The 20,342-nt window shown below is 37.0% G+C and overlaps 1 protein-coding gene across 6 annotated transcripts in view; it reads left to right on the top strand.

Moving 5' to 3' along the window:
• The first annotated feature begins 3,262 nt into the window (after positions 1 to 3,262).
• LOC149299779 (liprin-alpha-2-like) overlaps positions 3,263 to 20,342 on the top strand; it is a 95,982-nt gene continuing 78,902 nt past the window's right edge. For 4 of the 6 annotated variants that reach the window (XM_089486185.1, XM_089486184.1, XM_089486183.1 and 1 more), the window contains exon 1: positions 3,263 to 3,511. In XM_089486185.1, the coding sequence (XP_089342311.1) occupies positions 3,263 to 3,511 (249 nt within the window). Of the gene's footprint in view, positions 3,512 to 18,126; positions 18,208 to 20,342 lie in introns of those variants that run through there. The other 2 variants (XM_089486187.1, XM_089486186.1) reach the window with 1 other exon arrangement.

The raw sequence follows: 20,342 nt of genomic DNA, 5'->3' as shown, positions 1-20,342 counted from the left end.
CACCAGTCTCACCTGTTGAGTAAAAGGTAATGGCTTATCAAGGCACCTGATGTGCTCACCAATAGATTGAAAGATATTTCCCAGATATAAGGTGTGGTGAAACCATGTCTCGTTGGTGAATTGTTCACGCCAGTTTTTTTATTCATCTGTTCTTTGATTTTTGTTGCTGTTTTGGGGCTATGTCCACAATTGGATTCATTTTTCAGACTGTCCTTAATCTTAGTTTTTGGGTTAAATGTTGATATACAAACAATTTTCCGTTCTGTCTATGGGAGCTGCCATCTATCTTCTACATCACATGTTAGTAAATTCTTTATTACAGCTTTCAAAATATAAAACGGAGATTGGGAATAGTTATACTTGACGCACAAAAAGATTAAAAACCTCTGTGTAAAATAAATTCAATGAAATAAAAGTGGTATTTTAATGTAAGCATACAATGTAGTTCTGGTTCTTTTTTGGTTGTTTTTTAAATTATTTTATTCATGGGCATTAAGTTATTTATAAAATATGTTGTTTGCAAATAATTTTAAACAATATTTGCTTTGAAAATGTTCTTTTATTCCTCTGAACATACACACACGTGCGCACTTGTATGCAAATTATGATTTTAGTGGGCCCGTCAAAACAGGGGTGCAACCTGAGTCCTTACCAACGCATGCCCAACTTTAACTCAGGCGATCATTGGGATATAGCAAAACAAGGTTAATTATCTTTATTAAAACTTCATGTCCCCTGAAACATTTCCATAATATACAACGTGTAAAAAAAAAATGCAAATTCCCTAAAAGGTGCTTCTCTTAATTAAACCCAAAAGTCAATGACATATAGATAAGAGAAAGTGATCTGTGCACTACTATAAATCTATGGATAAACAGAATAAACTTCACTACAACCTGATATACCCAGATGATGAAGTTTAAGCTTCAACACAGTTTGATTATACACATGGAAAAAAATACCGTATGTGTAATATTGTCTGCAATATATGGAATTTTTTACTTCTGTAATGTACTCACATGTATTGTGTGATTTAGAAGGTATTTCAAAAGATTGTGGAGTGTCCTTCCCACAGTGACACTGGATGACGAGATTTAGATTTCAAGATATAATATGCATAAAGAAAGAAGGCAGACATATAGCGTAATATTGTCCCCAATATATAATTGTTTTACTTCAATAATGCACATTAGAAAGCTTTTAGGGTCCAGAGACAGCTTTAGTATTGGAAATAACATTAAACAAAGTCAGAAGGCCATTTCTGGGCAAAATGCGTTGCTTGTGAGCGGCTTTTCTATTTTATATTTGCTCGATCCACTTTTTTGTTGTTTATTTTGTAGTTTTATTTATTTATGTTTAGTTTTATTTGTGTGTTCAATTGTCTAAGCTGAAATTCAATTGATTTCACCCTTTTTCTTCAATATAATATCTATGGAGGACAGGTTTTACAGTTTCCTTCACTTTTTTAATATTAAATATACCTGCATAGGAGGTAGGCTTCTGTATCTCTGCAGAACAGCCTTGCTCTGGCTTCCTTAGCGTGCCATGAATATATGTGCAGGCTCTCCAGCATATTACGGTAAATAAGAAAGCTCTCTAATATCTGCATCAAAACAGTGTTTGAGCAAAATGTTGGTGTTCTGAATATGTTCTCCTGACGTGGCTTCAAAAAGGTCATGTTTAGCCTGGAGGTTTGTGTGTCATCATTGAATTTTGAGAATATGCTGTATTAGGCCACCTAATCTATTTGCACTGTAATATTATGACATACACTGGGCTGTAAAGTACTGTGCACCATAAAGTGGTATGCATTTCTTTATAACCAACATGAAACCTTCTAGTTGCAACTAAAAGGGTATTCTCAAATAAGTGTTGTATGTGAATACATTGCATCAGGGCTTGACAAATTTGGTTTGGATCTAGGAGCCAGCTTTTTTTTAATAAATTACCCAACCTGGCGCACAGAGTTTGTCAAGTCTTGACATACACTAACATATATTTACACACTTTATCACTTACAGTAAAAGACACGCTAACATTGTATGCTCACAAACACTAAAACACTACAGTAACACACACGCTAACATTCTACACACATGCTACCACCATACACCGATACACACACGCTATATGCTGACATACAAACTCATGCTAATGCCGTAACATAAACAACACCATACATACTTGCACCACACTCTTATACGCATGTACACACATACTGGCTAACACTATACAAATATAAAATTATACTCTCTAATGCTATGGACACATACACACTGAATCTGGCACTACAATACAATAGACATACTGACTCTGGCACTATACATTTACACACATGTGCACCGACTCTGACACTACAGTATAAACACACACATTGACTCCAGCGCTATGCATATACACAGATACACTATAGTATACATTCACACTCACATATATTACTCTCTCCTCTCACCTGCTATGCCTCTGCCTATCTTCTGCTTGTTCTAGTTTATGTTGCTGATTATAAGCCACTCTGCATTCTTATGCATACACAAATATGATTGATTGCTATTGAACTATTGGGGTACTGTAATATTTTTGTAAGTATTCTCAAAAGTATGTTTCTGAATTATCCATATGTTCTTTACTTGGAATTATATATGCATCCGAGAACACTTTGCCAGGTGGCTACTTGTATTTTTGAATTGCGCTGTTGTTGATCTCCTGTTGCTGAATTCTAGCTTTATCGATTAGTGGAAAAAAGCCAAGAGAGCACTGAAACTCTTAGGAAGCACAAAAGTACATCTCATACCTGCCAACATTAATAATTTGTAAAAATAACTCTGTAAAACAGCCCAGTTTGTTAATTTTTTCCACTAAATAGACAATATATGTGTGTATTTACCCACAATACCTGGAACTAGAACATTGGTTGCAACAGCTGTCGGGTAAGCACAGGGCTCCTCTGTTTGAAAGCATATGGTTGTCAACTGTGACATATTATTTCTAGATTGTTGCTTATGGGCTGGAGGATCTGGTTTTTTTAAGTAACAATCAAGTACTTAACCAATTAAGATTGTCTTGTAGATCAGTCAAAACATTTTTATCATTTGCCTTCCCATTGGATTATTGCAACCTTGTTACAATATGACTACAAAGTGTATTGTAAGTGAACTAAGTAATGTATAAAGTACTTTGTACATAGTTGCTTAATGCATGGGTAATAATGTACATATGAAACAAAATGACCAATAAAACATACCATCTTTTTCCTTTTATAGAAATGATGTGTGAAGTAATGCCAACGATCAATGAGGACACCCCTATGAGTCAAAGGGGGTCCCAGAGCAGTGGGTCGGACTCGGATTCCCACTTTGAACAGTTAATGGTGAATATGCTGGATGAGCGAGATCGCCTGCTGGACACCTTGCGGGAAACCCAGGAGAGCCTTGGACTTGCCCAGCAGCGTCTCCAGGATGTGATCTATGATAGGGACTCCCTCCAGCGACAGCTTAATTCTGCACTGCCCCAGGTATGTTCAGATTGTTCTTTTGTGTTCTATAAGTCCAGACTTGTATAATTTCAAACTCCATGTTGCCACAAAATATTTGTTTAAAAAGGTCCACTTTTAAAGATTTAATATCAAACTAAGACGATTGATAGAAGGTCAAATGGCAGATCATGTAGTCCAGGAGGAAGCTCGTCTACATGACCAAGTAATACCGTGACCCAAAATATATTTAACAGACATCAAACTAAATAGATGCTATCCAGTCCTATCAAACACTTGTTCACCAAAAGGTTTGGAAAACCATGAGATGAGACACAGAAAGAATCCAGTCCGAATGGAAATGCCGCCTAGCTACTCTTTGACTCCTAATGGTTATATGTTGAATTTTATTAAAAAATTATTAGGTCTTCCCATTCCCATTTTTAAAGAAGATATTAAAAGGAAATTTTACTGCAACTTATGATGGGCCTTCTTTTTCATCCTATGGTTGTGAGTGTAATTCATATTTTTTTTCCTTAATTATTGTGCTTTTACAATATTGCACTATTATTGCTGTAATTTTTTTCCCATGTACATGTGCCCCAAGTTGTGCTGATAGGCATTCCCATTGCCAGATATTTTCTTAATTTAAGTTATTTTTTGGAGACCAGTAATTGTGTTTTAGCTACCAACAGAGGTCACTTAGACCTTGGGCTGTTTTGAAGCAACTCTGGAGCAAGAAATGTGTACAAAGAGTGACATGTGGGCTCAGCAGAGAATGGGCAATGCTTAAATAACATGCCCCATTGTGAGTTCCCGATTAAGGGAGTCTCAAATTACAAAAAAAGAATTCTCATCAGCATATAAATTTATTCCTTATCACAAGGATAGTCTAGAACCAAAATGCAAAACAAAGCGCTCTTGGAAAATCATACTTGGATAGTTGTTAATGTTAAATAGATCTAGGATTTCCAAGGTTCTGGAAGGATTTATTGTCTGCGGGATAGGTTTGCTATTGTTCAAATCCTTTTCAAGCTAGATGCAATTTCCTACATTTTTCTTTTAGCTTATTTTAAAATGTCTGTCTCTCCCTGTGAGTTCTTTAATATGCAGTCTTCCCAAACTAAAAAAAAATAAACTTACCTGAAACAGAAGTTATAGCCATGCTGCAAAATTTCTTGGCACCACTTAAGCTCTCAATCTGCAGCAGTAAACTACTTTCAATGAAGTCAACTGGAGTATTTTCCTGTCGCTGATTGATAGCTTAAACAGGCAATCAGTGTCAAGAAGATGTTTCCATTGAAATGTGAAGACTTTACACATGAGGATGGTGGGTCTAAACACACCCTGCAGATGACCTTCAGCAGAGCCAGCGCTGGATCAGACTGGAGGTGAGTACATCACATGCAGGGAGATTCATTTGGTGGAATGCATCCATTGCATTAGCTGGTGGGTTGGGAAAGGAGCAAATGCATTTGGGGGGATTCTGAAGAATCCCTCCCATGTTTTTTCAAAATGGACCACATGAAAATCTTAAGGGACCACACACCAATTAAATGCATTAATGTCTACAAAACCCTTTTTGAACATTAAATCCAGAATTAACAATTGGTTACAAAGTCGTACTTCCATTGTGGTGCAATTAAAGGTGCAATTAAAGGAACTGTCGAACTGCTTAATGAAACAAACCAATAAAAGCACCCCCCCTGGTAACTCACATATGCGTTGGTACACATTTTTACACACACTCGCAGATTTTCACAGACTTACACACTCAAATATTTACACATGCTCACACACTTGCATATACACATCCATGCTCGCATATACACATCCATGTTTACAGATCCATGCTCACAAATTTACACATGCACATTCATGCTGAAACACAAACCTGCATGCTCACAGACAAATACTTAGACACTCACACCTATGTTACATGACCCCACTGCGTTCCTGACTCCCTGCCAAAATTGTTCACAAATGGCTGGTCTGACCTGGACTGGCTCGGTCCAGGTTGGACCAGCTCTTAGTGAGGAATTTTGGACCATTTTTATAATAAAGTATATTTAATAATACTGAACCTGTGGCAATTCTCGTTTACCTCCTTGTTTATGAATTAACAAAATAATGTTAACAAACGGTGGATTGTTCTTTGAAAAAAACTGATTAACAAGCTTAGCTCTCTACATTGAAATACTTAGGCTATATTTCTTCTTTTTTTATGAACCTCACGTCTGCTCCTGTTCTCTTTAATTTGAACATTTCTTTGAGCTATTCACTTGAAATTCTGAAGACTCAAAATGAAGATTGATTTTTCTAGGAAGAAACGTAATAGATTCCCTTTCACTTTCCTATGGTCTTCAATTTTGACTTTGTGTTTTGTAATGATCTCCTTGCTCCGGGAATAAAGTGAACCAATAAATGATATTGTTTTTGTCACAGAGGGGGGGTTGTATCCTTTCTTGATATGTCTGTCTATACAGAGATAGGTCTTAGAGTGATGAAGTAAATACAATATAAGTTGTGGGGTAAAGATGATGGAAAACCCCTCTGCTATCCTGTTAATTTTAAATTGCCGGATTATTAAATACTAATATGAAACCACCAGACAAGCCCAGAGAATTTTCAATTCCCACAGAAGTCTTGTAGTGCTGCCACCACTGCAAGGGCTTTTGGGTAGGCATGTGCAAGCTCTTAGCCTCATGTAATAAGCCAGTATCCAACCTCATGCTGATGAGCCCCATTAAGGACGAAACAGCTCTCCATGAGTGGTGATATGGCTTTTGCACCTCTGTCCTCGTACAGCGGACAATTGCTCTAAGGGGTCCATGTATAAAGTGGATATAGAGGCAAAATCATTGTTAACCAAATTTGCACACGCCTACCCAGAACCCAGAATGGTGGCATCACTACAAGATTTTTGTGGGAAGGGCAAGTCTCTGGTGGCTGCCGATTAGTGTTGAATAATGCCTCTGCTACCCCATTAGTGATCAAGTAACAAGCACGGTACAATACTAATGGAACTCAAGAATGAATATACATTTATTAGTTGTTCCTGTATTGAAATTAACTCAGACTCTCAACGCATAGACATATGATGATAAAGGATTTATATCTCTAGTTAAGATTGTATGCCGATCACAATGACATAACACCATTGTGATGAAACCCCATCTAGTGTAAGGTCCCAACAGTGGGACCAATGTTCAATGTTGGGCGATAATTTGAAGTCAAGGTAGTGCTCATTTAAATTGGTGAATGATGCCTTCTGGACAGGAGTTCTTGTTAGTCTCCTGGAGTTCTCTTGTGAGCCAGCACTAGAGCTGGTGGGTGATGAGTATGCAGATGTGTTTGGATGCATCTTCTGCATTGTAAATACTGAAAATTAGAAGTCATGTCTCACAACTCCCAATGAATGCATCATTTAAATGCACAATAGATTCAATTGTGTGTATTTTAGATCTCAAGTGTGAGCTAGCCTGTGGGGTGACATGAGCCCAAACTGGAGACTCAAACTCAAATGTATTTGTGACAATAGCTTTGGTGAAACTTTGTGAAATATCTGCATCTCTAGAGACATATGCAAATTCTGCTAAAACTAGAGTCCAGGAAGCATGGATTCCTACTTGCTCACATTACAAACAATAGTCATCAAAAGATCATGAGAATGATCAGATGGCAGAGAATTTGAATGAAATGCCCTAACTATGCTTTTGGTGAATCCCAGACCTGGAAAATTTTACTTCTTAATTACCAACCAACTAAAGTACTGGAATAAATAAAATAACCCAAGTAATAGATGACTTTTAGCACTTGTTCATTTATGGTTTATTTTAGATGTAACAGTTCATCTGTAAGGTTTTATACAACATTCAGCATCATGTTTTTAGCTAATGTGTGACTTTCCTCTAATTTCCAAGTCATCGCTTTTTAATAGGGTCACAACTGTACGTGTGACTCGATTCTTTTATAATAAAATAGCATGGTTGCACTTTGCAGGTCCTAAATCATAGACATTTTTCTAGTATCTATCAGATCCCCGACTAAAATATCTACAGTATTGCTTTACATATGCTGAGCATTTGTTATATTGCAAGCAAGCATCTGCTTCAGAATTGCTTAGTCTGTTGCATATTTCCAGGCAGCACTGTTTAATCTTTCTGGGCATATACATAACGGGTTTTTCTTAAGTTCCCTCACAAACAATTCTCGTCTCTGTATTTTGGCACCGGGTTCTATATTGGAGAGCAAATATGTCTCCTCTTCATAACTAAGGCCATTGGTTTCTCAAATTCTGTTTGGTATATGACACTCCAAAAAAGCAAAGAAAAATATGGTCTGTTAGGAGTAAAATGTTATCGTTGAGCATGTGCGTTGGCATGTACACCTGTTGAATGGATAATATTTATACAGGTCTTTTGGTGGGTAAGGGATGAGGCAAATGGAAAAGTTTTGTAGGCAAGGAGAAGAGGATTCAATAATGGAAGACGTGAGCCAGATATTGAGATGTGCAAGAGACCAATTTGATGGTGATAGAGTACACTACGATTACTATCTTTGCTGGGAGATGCAGTTTTGTCCAGGGTTTAAAAGAAGTGAGCACCGAGCTAGTATTGCATGTCTCACTGCCATGTAAGCAAGAGTTGTCTGTGGCCAATGTGAACAGGGTAACTTCATTAGTCTTTGCAGAAGCCTCATATACAGGCCACAAGGAAACACGTAATGACAATTTGTAAGCCTGTGACCATATTGTTTGATCGCACATTACTCTAATATGATTCACATATCTATTTTGAGTGTAATCATGCCAGAACGGCAACATTCATTTCTATGTAAATATGCATGAATATAAATTCAGTATAAACATGTTTATATAACATATAAGTCATTACATGTAATTTGGTCTTTTCATTTTAATGACTAAACCAGCTTCTCCCAAATGAGCCAAAATCAAAGAATGCAAACACAGTTATTTCCAAGATTGGCAGATTGCAAACACCCTGCTGGTTCTTACTAAATCTTCCATCCTATTGAGCCAATAAGAAGATTTAGGTACTCTGTACACATTGGAGTCATTGGGGAAAGTGTACTAGTACTCGTGTCCTGCTGCCAGCAATTAAAATGTATTCTTAAAAGGTCAGTATCTATAAATGGAGAATTATATAAATAGATATATTTGTCTTGATTAGTTTCATGCTAAAAAAAAAGGAACCTAACAGGTTTCAGTTGATATTTTACTGCCATCTTCTGGAAGTATGGTATAATAATCCAACAAGACAAATTTAGGAAGTTTCTAAATTTAAATGGCTCAGGATAGGGTTTAGCATTATGTAGGGACCTTGGACATATATAAGAATCTAAGATAAAAACATTCCACTGGTACATACCCCAGGTAATACAAGTCTGTTATATTAAACTCTATTTTGTGTTAATTAGAAAATATTATAGTGCAAATGATCCCACAATAATACTAATTCACTTACCCATCAAGAGCCAGGGAGTATTCAAAATGACTTTTTCGCACCCAAAAGGTTAACTCACCCTAATGCCAGCTTTAAAAGTCAGGTTCTGATGCACTGTTTTTAAAATTGGGGAAAATGTAGCCCATCTTAATGTTTTGAATGGGTGATACTCTTTGTTTGAATTCAGTCTTAAAGAGCTGCGTATGAAGAACATGTTCAGGAAGCCGGCAGTATCTCTAGAGTACCAGACAGCTAAAAATACAATCTTGGCTGATTTTATCTTCACATCAATAATTCAGGCGCAGCAGCTTATATGAGGCGCAGACAGGCTCTGGAAAAGATGAATCAAATCTAGTTTCATTCAGTCGTAGAGAGCTTGAAGCTTGTTTCAATGGGAACTAAGACATGTATCTATGAATGTAAGATGGGCAGCCAATAAGGATGTGCCTTCTAGAATTTTAAACCCAATATCACTATTCATAATTATAATGTAACAAACCACAATAACTTCACTCATTTAGCATCATTGTTTCCCCCAAAGTCAACAATCCAGCAGGAAACATAAGAAACTTTACTTTTTTGCATGGATTACATGTCTAAATTTATTACCCTGTACAACCACAGAAATATTTTGTAATGCCATAGTAAATATATCAAATTTGAGTTTTCACCATACAAATTCTTGGTGTGCTCTTTCTTTTGCGGTTGTGTGGCGGCTGGATGATGCACCCAGCAGATACATGCTATATGACCTGTTGTATTATTTCAACATGGAAACAAGAAGCTCTTTTCAGCTTCTATGGTAATAGCCATAACTGCCTGATTGCGAAAATTCTAAACGAGCCAAAATCATTAAATGATTATTCATGAAGAGGGTTTAGGTATTAAACCGTACTTGGAATGGTATTTGTAATGCTGCCTTTAGTTAGAATATTGTTAACTTTAGCAGGATAGGTAGAACAGCATCTTTAAGGCAAAGGATATTTCTCTTCTACAAAAACATTCCCTAAAACCAGCTGAATAGACTCTTATTTTTGGATTTGGTGGAAAATTGAAAGCATGTTGCAATGCTCCACATTTACCAACATCCATTAAAATAGTACCACACTGCCCGTTATAGTTGAATAAGACAGGCAAGTTCAGGGTTAATGTCCATGTTAGTGACATGAGTAAATTATAGGTATATATTGGAAGCTGAATTAGACTTCATTGCTCATACTGGTCAAGTAAAGCAATTGTGTTACCGGATTTAGAGTGATAAATAGAGATTATAACATTGGTTTGTATCCAGTGCTAGTGTGTTGATTCCCAAATTGCCACTTTTTATTATAACATAAGTAGACTTTGATTCTGTAAATTTTGGCACGTGATTACCAACGCCTACAAAATGCATATTTAGTAAATCACGTGTTCTTGAAACTTATCAAAAGTAATAAGTAAATAACTCCACTGTGTGTTTTTGCATAAGCGCCTCATTACAAAACAGTAAATATTTAAAATTATTATGTAATTTTTTTTTCCTCTTTAGGAGGTTTAATGAATACTTGAAGGAAAGTAATATGTCCATTTTTATATACAGTAATATGTAACTAGTAAACTAAGTAAACTAAGTAAAGAAAAATATTAAGTGATGGTGTCACTGGTAACAAAAAGGACCAGACAGAAACCAAAAAGATTTACAGGGACAGTTTAATGTCCCGTACAACCTCACCAAAGAAAGTGCATATTAAAGTGTGTTGAGTACTTTAATATACATTTTTTTAAAAGGTAAAACAAATAATAAAAGCACTTACCTGTAGCTCCCTGAATCATTCTTGTCACAATGTTTCTCGCAACCGTTTGGATACTTGAAGCAGCTAATCGGTGACAGGATCGCTCCGACACTGAAATCAATCACAAACCCAGTTCTATGTATATCAATAACATAACAAAATAAGTTCAATGAAAGAAACATGTTTTCAGATACACTTAATTTTTAAGGTTGAATAATATAGGCATTTAAAGTTGTTTATTTTAATTATATAATATCCTTTAATATCCTTTAATAAATCATTAATGGGAATTTTTCTTATTGCTAGGGAAAACAAAATATTAAGAGGACAGTGTTAGAAAATTGAATCACCTACAGCTAGTATATTGGTAATTTCTTATACAAGTTTTGTGTCAAAAGTAAAAAAAATAAAATATATATATATGGCAAAAGACAAATGTACAGAAATCTTTCTCTCAATATTAATCTCACAAAAATACAGCAAATGCAGTCAACTGTTAATACTAAATAGCTTTGATTTTCTTCCATTGGATATTCAAAATTCCTTCCCCTTGCTTTGTGAAGAAATGATACATGTTGTTGTTCTATAAATTTTCCACTGGGTGGCAATCAAAGAAAATGGCAGGAAGTAATGTTTCCTAGCACATTATCGTGAGAAAAATCACTAATAGGTTTTGTTATCAAGAAATTGCGTGCTTCATTTTCCCAAATGCCTGTAATCGGTTGATCAACCTTTCCAAAAATGTTCTTTAAGAGAACAATTTAGATTTTATGGAAATGTAACATTTAACATTTTACTGTTCAAAATAAGCCTTACTGCCATCTCTCATATATACTATTTGCCCTTTAACTATAAGCCTTTGTGCCAGCACTGAATGCAGGGACTCAGAATTGTTTCTTTCTTTTGAGAGGTAAGGCAGTAACGTCTGCAAATATTGCTCAAAATTATTAGGTATCTTTTTGATTAGTATACTTTTTGAAATAATACAAGATTTTGCTAGTTCTTCATGATGACAGGGTTTGCTTGTATAAATGTACTTTGCTTCGGTAAAGATACTCTTAACATGTACATGGAAACAGTACTATGTGGTTAAGTAAAGCTGGTGTGATAATAGGGAATATTGAAATCACTTAATGGTTGATACTTATCTCTGGACACAGATTTTACTGTTAAACTACCTCAGTAGAAACAGAAATGTCAATATTTGCAACAATGAGGGTTATTTATAAAGCACCGTTTTCATGTCTAGCTTTATCCCAACAACAGTATATGGATTGGTCTAGTCAGCAGGAGCTAGTCAGCGTTGGTTTCTGTGGTCAAAGAGCTTTTAAAACTGCAGCAGAAAAGCTCTATAGTATAACCATACCCATGCACTGATGAGACATGCATCCTCAGGCGTTTATCTACTATGGCCTTCAACCAGGGCCTCACCTGCCGTATATGTGAACTGCTAGGTTGTTGCCTAGTGTTCTGAGCTGATGGGAGCACCACAAGTAGGTGCATTGAGGAGGTGTGCACCAGTGACAAGGAACCTCTAGAGAGCTAGAAATCTTAGAGCAGTGGACCACGGCAGTTGATTGCATGTGTCTAGACCCACAGGGGTCTATGGGGAAAGGACTTGATGAGCTTATCTGTGAAGCTGTAAGCATAGTTATCTTTGGGACTACATCAACCTTATGATATAGGTTGCACTGGTGGGCTACTGATACTTGTATAGTGGCCGAGTCTTGTTTTGTGTACGGGGCAAGGGCATGTGGGAAAAGTCCTTCCCCAAACTGGTGCCACAAAGTTGGAAACATACAATTGTCTAAAATGTCTTTGTATGCTGTAGCATTAACATTACCCTTCACTGGAACTAAGGGGTTTAGTCCGAACCCTGAAAAACATCCCCAGACCATTGTACCTCCTCCATCAAACTTTCAGTGGGCACTATGTAGTCCAGTAGGTAGCTTTCTCCTTGCATCCACCAAACCCAATTTTGTTTATCAGGCTCCACTGCTCCAGAGTCTAGGGTGGTGTAATTTGCACCACTCTAGCCAGTTCTTGGCATTGCCCATAGTGATCTTTGGCTTGTGTGTGTCCACGGAAACCAATGTCATGAAGTTCCCAAGGCACAGTGCTTCTGCTGATGTGTCTTTCAGAGGCAGTTTGGAACTCTGTAGTGAGTGATGCTACAGAAGACTCTGTGAGTGTGCATGGTCTACCGCTTAGTTGCTAAGCTGTTGCTCCTCCTAGACGCTTCCCCTTCACAATAATAGCAGTTACAGTGCACCGGGGCAGATCTATCAGGGCAGAAATTTCACAAACTGATTTATGGCAACATTTAAAATCACAGAGCTTTTCAGTATGACCCATTCTACTGCCAGTGTTTGTCTATGGAGATGACATGCCTATGTGCCTCATTTTATACACCTTTTAGCAATAGATGTGGCTGAAATATATAAACTTAATTAGGAGGGATGTTCGCATACTTTTGGTCATATAGTGTACCAGAAGTACTACTTTCAATATATTCTGGATTAAGATTTATTAATATACAAAAATCACACTTAGCTGGAATATCAATCTATTTTACTGGTATTGTGCTTGTAAAAATGTGTTGTTTTTTTTTGTTGTAAATGTCCATGCTGTTATTTAAAGCTTTACAGCTAAGAAGAATTATACTCCGATCTCCAAAGTGAAGGTTTCTTTATTACCCAGTAACTTAAAAAATACAATAAGCAGGGCAATAGAGGTTCTTTTCTTGGATGATTACTAATTAAACTTTGTTAGCTGTTGACTTTTAAGCACGGTTTGCTGTGTAACTCTGAATAACCACTATAATTATATGCTTTAGCACGTGCTGATTGCAAAACCAGTGTTTAACTCTAGAATGTTACAATGCATTAGAATTACGGTTCAGGATCTTCAAAATATACCTGAGAAGTTAAAGTTCTAATTAGCACCTGCTATTCTTTAGGCAGAGAGCTGACAATTGATATGAAAACAGTTGAATGGTTAGGAACTCACTGTTTATACAAATCCTTAACCCCTTAAGGACATTGGGTGGTCCCTAACCCCATTGAAAACAATGCATTTTGAGCCTGCACATGTACGGGCTTTATCATTAAGGGGTTAAAGAGATGCATAGTCAAGGAAAACTCACTTCTCTGTTATCGTAATGTCTGTGGTTTCTTTCACAGAAAAGAAATATGTTTGATACGTGTGAATGCGGTGCATTAAGTTGGAATAATGTCTTTGCATGTATAGGTTGTTCTCATGGTAAGGAGTGTTAGAGGAATAACTAATTTCATTTAACACAATTGACAATAAAACAAACATAAACTGATGACAACATTGCTGTATTACCACAGTGTTAAATATTGAAAATGACAAAAGTTCTGCTAACCCCTCAAGAAATTCCCTGGACAACCCAAAATTCGTGGAACGAAAACTGAAAAGGCGAAGGACAGCAGACCGTCAAAAAGAATATATTACGATGGGCCAAATTTGTAATTGTTCTCTTAAAGTTCCTGCAAAAAAGATTGCCTGTAATTGATAAAGCACTTTCTGGTTGGTTTTCCAGTAAAACCTGCTTAAAAGATGATTTATAGTTGGTTCCAGGAAGAACAAGAGGTTTTGATGATTGTCTAGTGTGTCCAAAGCCTTACAATGTAATACATCCACGTATTGTACATCCAAAGCCACACTGGAGGCAGAAATGTCTCTGATTCTCTATTACCCTTTTCTTGGCTGTCTTCATCACAAGTTTTAGGTGAATACACCCGTCATTAGTAATAAGCAAAATTTGATTAAATGTTTTTTTGCACTCACAGAAATTCTATCAGGACCACCTAGGTCAGGAGGCTCAGAGGGAGGAACCATAGATCAAAGGAGTGCCACTAAGTGCGATATCCTCCAGTAGGGACCACATGCAAAGCCCTGCTCTGGAGTGCGGGAGCAAGAGACAAGTTACTGGAGCCAGCCTTAGGAGCACAAAAGACAATTCAAAATACAGTGTCAATTACAAGCCAAAATGTCAGCAGCAGAGGCTGGGAACTGGGAAGTCAACCACTGGGGAAACAGGAGCAGCTAGGTACATGGGAGACAGGAACAGGTAGGCAAGATCAGGCCAAGGGAGAAATCGGGGAGAAATAACATGCTAAGCTATACTGAGAGGAACTACAACTGAGCACCTTTCTACAGGGGTATAGGACTTTTATAGTGCAAACCCAGCATTTTATGACTGCTTTCCCATATTAAGAAAATGGCAAACAAATCCGTACCTATGAAAGTAAAATCATTTTGTAAGCATACAACAGAAGGATAGGATTGCCTTAGATTTCCAGCCGATGCTGAATTAACATTGAATGATACTAAATGATCCGTGCATTCACTATAAATGTACCCTTTTTGTGTTACTACCATTCACACATCAACAGTAAACAAAGCTGTGCATGAAGGAAGAGCTTGTTACCTGGTGGCGTTGTTAGTCATGTGTGATGTGGGAGACAAGAGGACATCTTTGAAGGGGCAGTATGGCCAAAATGGGATTAAATTGGTTTGGAGTGGGAAGGGAACTGGGCAGGGAGCCCAATAGACATTCTTTATTTGGTTATGCCGGGCTTGATTTCAATATTCTTGACATACGCTCATCCAATGTTGACCACTCGTAACCGCTGTGTATGCTGTTTGCTCTTGTGTTGTAGACCCAGAGTTTGCCAACATCCTTATCTTGTCTCAGTAAGTTCTCTCTCTATCTCAGTGCATTATGGCCTGTCAGTTAAGTGTTGAATGCTAATCACAAGAACTTGATTTTTACACCTGAGTAGCATAAACCTAGGTGTGAACCTGCACATTAGTCTGGCAAATATGTGTATTAGTATCGGTTATTTTTATCTTGCTCCATTATCCTCCTGCACAACTGAACTGTGCTGTGGGATGCTTTGGCAGGGTGAGGCCTGATTGTGCCATTTCACATCACATCATAATACACAGAGCTAGGTGAAAGATGTTTTTTTTTATGTTTTTTTTTATTTTTACTGTGGAGAAGACTTTTTCTGTTATACGTTACTTATTTTCTGTTTCTATCCAAATTATTATGAAATGCACTATTTATTATGCCATATCTACCTATTGCATATGATGGAGCTAAATAAATCAATAACTAACAAGAAATCCTAATTAGTTGAAGAATCTTCCTACAGAAGTGTCTTGTCCTGCCAATGGAGGTTATACTATTTGTAGGTTTTTTTCAAAATTTTTCCTGTTTTTTTCCCCAAACTAAATGATGGGTTATCTATTATATGTATGAGTTCTAACTTCTAACCCCGATAATTTGCACAGATCACTCCGTAAGAATAAGTGACATGGCTTTGACTGTCCCCTGGGATGTTAGGAGTCGTTGAAAAGAAAAGTAATGCATAAAATAGTTGACTTTGGTATAATAAATTGTATAGAGCTGCGGAATATGATGGTGCTATATTATTATTATTATTATTATTTATTGTTTTATATAGTGCCATCAGATTTTAAAACATATATTAAGAAGAAATGATAATATGCATGTTGCTTTACATAAAACGCATAGGACAATGTCAGATTTATACATTGCAGTGCTGACCTTGCCTCACGGGCTGTAGAGCATTAACCCTTTGTTCTGGAAATCCGTATACACTACTGCATAACCTTGCATTACCAAGTAAGATAAGAATAGCTATTTTTTCAGACGTGCGTGTATGTAAGCATATCTTAAGATAATAATGTATGTGTCCTATTATACCACGACTTGTTAGAATGCTTGAAGCAGCCAATTGGTGGCAGGACAGCTCTCCCATTGAAATCAAGGGGTATGGAGCATCTCGTTGGACCCCCCATGGTATTTGCGAAGCCAGCACCGTAACTGACTGGAAATAGTTATATATCTTGTATGAAAAGATGTGTTGGGCGGAACACATCTCCTGCACAGAAAGTAGCTCGGAAGGGCAAGTACACATGCTTATGGAGGATTCTGCAGAATTCCTCTATATATTTGCAAGGGGGAACACCACGTAAATTTTAAAAGGGACCTCACAGCTATCTTGTATTAAAGTGCATGTGGTGGCTTCTGGTTTCCATTACCATTGGAAAGGTTATACCTTCTTGCCTATGCGCTGACTGGAAACTGTAATTTTAAGAGTATAACACAGCAGGTTCTTTTGAGACAATCCATAAACAATACATATTCAAGGTCAATGCAAGAATCTCTCAGCAGGACTATTTCTCCAGTTAGTATTATTAAAGGTAACTGTGATGGTTGATAAGTCGGGGAAATTTGTTGTAACAAATACATATCCCTAAGTATATACAGTACATAGATATTAAATTATTATTATTAAAGTTAGTCTCTCATTTTTCCCAAATCTCACACTTAACAGTACACAAAATTTACCCATGGAATGCTGTATTTATTAAATGCTAACAAATTCAGGAGTGCTGAAGAATGGTGGTCTTTTGAGATTAACATCTCAATGGAATTGTGTCAAATAGAGGGAATAGTAGCTCCCTTGTATTTAGGGGTAAGAAGTTGATCTATAATTAAAATGAACTGAGGGGTCGGGTTTTTTTTAAGGATCAGCTAAGAGAAAGGAGAAAACATCATGGTAGGAAGTTAATTAGATAACGCTGGCACTGCCACAGACTGCCGCTGATCACAGCTTCTATTAGGTTTACTAAAAAAGATGTTGCCTTCTTTTCAGAAACCACCTGGCAATGTTACTGTTAAAAATATTTTGTTTCTGATACTGAAATATTATGTTTTGTAAATCTGTGTATGTGTGTTCGAGCGTGTGTGTGTGTGTTTGAGTGTGTGTGTGTTTGAGTGTGTGTGTGTGTATATATATATATATATATATAATTATTTTTTTTAATTATTATTTTTTTTACCAATAATTTCTGGGAATTAAGCAGTGCTGCACACAGGCCATCAGAAGAGGTCCCTTGTATTACACGGAGCACACATGCTTTAAATGAAGCTGTGTGTTATCGGTTAGCCGGGATGCTTAGCATAATCACTTTGCTAGACTGTCATAGAGGGGAGGTGATTATCACTGGGAACAGATGGGCAGGACCAAGGCATTGCCAGACTCTGTACAAGCCTCATACACTGTTGGGTTTCTCTCATTTTTCCTCTCTTTGGTTTTCGTTTCCCTGCTTTTACTTTGCCATGTGAGCTTGAAATCAGATGAAAGAGGTAACTGGTGACCTGCCATGTCAGCTGAAATATGCTGGGGGGGGGCAGGGGGAGAGATTGCAAATGCTATTGCGGCACATCTGAAGGGATGGGGCAGATTTTATTTAGTACTGTAGCTCCCTGTAATGCATGAAAGGATTTATAAAGAAGCTTACCTCACATGTCTGAATCTCTATCATTTTGTGGATTGTACCGGATGTCCGATCAGAAATGATTTTCTCGGATATGAACACAGTTTCCGGATCACCAAAAGTGCATCTTCCGAATGGGACCAGGTATTATACAATTCAGGTATGTTGGCTCCAAGGTGACAAAAATAGGGTCATGAAACATTGTATATCAATACATTGCTACATGGTATTATATACATTGTCCTGCTCTATGTTCTTTGCAAAATCTTGCTGGTTTGGAAATGTATGACCATATTTGAGTGACTATATATATATATATACTGTGTATATATAACTATGCTTAAGCAAAATACTTGCTTTAGTTATTTGAAATACATTTAAGTTGTGGCTGAGCGTTACAGAAAGTTATTATTTTTCAGTAAATAGTTGAATGGCCTTAGATTGCAAAAAAAAACACTTGCATCTATCTGCTTATGATTCAAGTTAACCCCTTTCTGTTGCCTTTTTTTTTGCCCTATTACGCTCAGCTAGGGGATCAGCAATGATAAGAATGAACTCGGTTTGTCAAGTTGCCATGAAGCCCCAATAGAGAGATAATTACAGACCACTTCTGTACAGCGTGGTCATAATACTTACATACTGTGTAACCTTGCAAAATCCTGTAATAGCTCTCATTTAATGAAACCGGCCAACATGGAGTGCTAGAGAAAAGAAGCTGAACAGTTAAATAGTATTTTTTAATGCATCTATTTCCCTAATACCTAATTCCCCAAACTGGCTTAACTGTTTTACCTATTGTACTCAAACCCTAGAAGAATAACTCTGAAGAACATCTTGTTCTGATTTTCTTAGGGCCTGATGTCTGGGTGAAACCTTGAATACATCAGTATGCAACAGATACATATACGATGCAAATAATTTGCATCCTGAAACAAAGTTATAATATATAATCATCATATATACACACACACAGCAAAATAGGCAGGTGCTTGTGTTTGCTGAAGAAATTGTAGGATAACAAGTCCTAGAGCTAACAACTGCAGTTTCAAAATGTTCTGAGAAATATTCATGTGCTGTGGATTTGCATCCACTTTGTGCAAAGTTTTAAAAGTGGTCTTATCACCCTAGCAATAAATGTACTGTTGTTGGCCATTGGGATATCCCATTGGTTTATATGGTGATAAGACCCAATGATTTTGGAAATACAGTAGGAGGACACCAAGTGTACCTCCATCTCTACCTTATTGACAGCTTTTTTTTCTTGTGCTAGGGTATAGGAATAGCAGCTATGTACGTAGAATGCACTACGCATTGTTTCTACGTTACAATCTGGAGCAGAGGTCCCACCTCACCGTCAAACTCCTTAATCTTAATCTGCCATCCTTCCCAGGCCAGTTCCAAATTATTACCATGAAGCTGGGCTGCAAACTAGCACAAGAGATGTGATTGGCTGAATATTTCAGGCCTGACTACAATAAGGAGTACGGTTAGTATGAATGTAAGAAATAGGAAGGCATTCATTTCCCCAGCCTTTACTTAGCACTGCATTTTTTCTGTTTGATGGGAATAAAAAAAATACGCCATGAGGGATAAGAAAAACATTGTTGGCAGAATACGAATGCTGTAATATGAAGACAATTAATTAGAACATGCCCTGAAATTGTCTTATTGTCCCTTCGTTGTCTTCTGTTCAGCCACACTAGATGTAACACTGAAAGATTGCTTGTCTCTGCTATATTTAATTATAACCAAATAGTGTTTAAAGCAACGCCTTGCTTAGACCCCTGGGCATCTGATTACTTAAGTAACATACACGGTTTTGTGGCGTTTATAGCCAGTTCATCGCGGACGGTGGTAGAACTTGCTTTAGGCATCTTTTGCATCTAACGTGTTAAGCTGAAAGTTATAAATGACCTTTATAGTCGGTATGAGATTGCAAAATTCTAGTGAGGCGTATTGGGGAATCCACATAATATGGCAACTGATCGTAAGGGCAAGTCTCCCTTATCCGTGTGCTTGCTCTTAATTACATTACGATCCGTTTTATCATCATTGGGTCAATGTAGCTGTAATAAAAGTGTTCAGAGCCTTATCCTGCCAAGTATTGTTATTGTGTAAGTGCTTTTTTAATAAGTCAGATTGGTGCTCAGAGCAGAATTCATTAACTTTTTGCTTACGTTTTGCTTATATTAAAAAAAAAAAAAAAAAAGGACACCTTAAAGTTAGCCCTAGAAGCTGTTCAATTTATGTTGTAACTCTATACTTGCCTACCTTAGATTTTCAAAATAGGTCTGT

The sequence above is a fragment of the Sceloporus occidentalis genome, unplaced genomic scaffold (genome assembly GCF_023333645.1).
Source record: "Sceloporus occidentalis isolate IW3139 unplaced genomic scaffold, rSceOcc1.0.p SCAF_28, whole genome shotgun sequence".
In the NCBI taxonomy this organism is placed as follows: domain Eukaryota; kingdom Metazoa; phylum Chordata; class Lepidosauria; order Squamata; family Phrynosomatidae; genus Sceloporus; species Sceloporus occidentalis.
This window is presented reverse-complemented; position numbering and strand designations above follow the sequence as displayed.